We start from the raw sequence: 1,336 nt of genomic DNA on the forward strand, positions 1-1,336 counted from the left end.
TCGATTATTCTTCTCACATTCGACTGTGATTGGTCAATTTCTTACTCTTACTTCTTACTCCGTGTATTGTAGACGGGCCTTACGACTGTGATTGGTCAATTTCTTACTCTTACTTCTTACTCCGTGTATTGTAGACGACGCCTCAATGTCACTTTGACTTTAAGCGAGCCTTAAAACTCTATCTGTTTCGTTTTAAAGCGAAAAAGAGATAGAGACAGAAAGAGTTTTAAACCTCACTTAAAATCAAAGTAACGTTGGTGCAATCGGGCCTAAAACATTTGGATAAATATAATTTTTTTATTTATTTCTTTGAAAAACTAACGGTCACGATATATGGATATCTAGATATGATGCGCACATCGCGACTCGTGAATACGACTAAATTTGGTGTAAGTCATGTGATAAAGCATTTATATGATTCATGACGCCAAGTTATATATGTAGTTATATCGAAGATTGTAATTTTTCTCGTAGATTTACATTGCGCAATAAAATAATTGAAAATAAGCAGAAATGAAAAAACCTCCTTTACACATGCTTTAATGTACGCGATTCAGGTGATACGCAAACGAGGCTAATTAAATTTGGCAACGAAAGGTACATTGCATTATCAAATAAAGCATGTGTTATTTTTCTAACCTAATTATGTTTTTATAAATGATTGTAATGGTATTTCTTGATGTTGTAATATTTCTTTAATTTGATTACGACATATATCATGACTTTGCATCTTATGAACGTTAAATTGTTATAATTTGCATTTATCTTTTGGCCTCTTTTTCTGTTACAAATTTATAATAACATTCTTGACATTGTGTTTGCTTTATACACAAATTCTACTTTGTATCCTATTTAAAATAATTTTAGACTTTATATAACATTATATTAATACATATATATATATAATTATATTTTTATAAATTAAAAAATAAAAGCTACAATTTTAATCTTCTTGTGAATAAAAGTTTTTAGTGCAGTTTAATATGATCACGTTACGAGGAAAACTCAAAAAGGACAATGACATAGCAAATTCAAAGAATTACAACAGGCGAGTCTCAATACGAGATAAATTACTGATCAAAGAGGTCAATTTGATATAATATTTCTTATGTATCACGACGACGATGTAACATATGAATTCTAACTAAGTTCATGTTGAATTATTTTTCTTAGGTACAGGAAATGGAACAGACGTTGCCAGTAACTTGTAAAGTCACATTTAAAGATCCACATTGTCTTCATGAATTCATCTTGTTAATTATGCCAGATGAGGGATATTGGATTGGTGGCCATTTCTATTTTCAAATTTACATAAGCGAAGATTACAACATGGCGG

At 30.2% G+C, this 1,336-nt stretch overlaps 1 protein-coding gene across 1 annotated transcript in view; it reads left to right on the forward strand.

The window, feature by feature from the left end:
* The first annotated feature begins 437 nt into the window (after positions 1 to 437).
* LOC108759017 (NEDD8-conjugating enzyme UBE2F-like) overlaps positions 438 to 1,336 on the forward strand; it is a 1,279-nt gene continuing 380 nt past the window's right edge. Inside the window, exons 1-3 of the mRNA XM_018504266.1 lie at positions 438 to 597; positions 966 to 1,085; positions 1,174 to 1,332. Coding sequence (XP_018359768.1) covers positions 984 to 1,085; positions 1,174 to 1,332 — 261 coding nt within the window. The 5' untranslated portion in view covers positions 438 to 597; positions 966 to 983. The remainder of the gene's footprint in view (positions 598 to 965; positions 1,086 to 1,173; positions 1,333 to 1,336) is intronic.

Source organism: Trachymyrmex cornetzi, unplaced genomic scaffold (assembly GCF_001594075.2).
Source record: "Trachymyrmex cornetzi isolate Tcor2-1 unplaced genomic scaffold, Tcor1.1 scaffold1656, whole genome shotgun sequence".
Classification (NCBI taxonomy): Eukaryota; Metazoa; Arthropoda; class Insecta; order Hymenoptera; family Formicidae; genus Trachymyrmex; species Trachymyrmex cornetzi.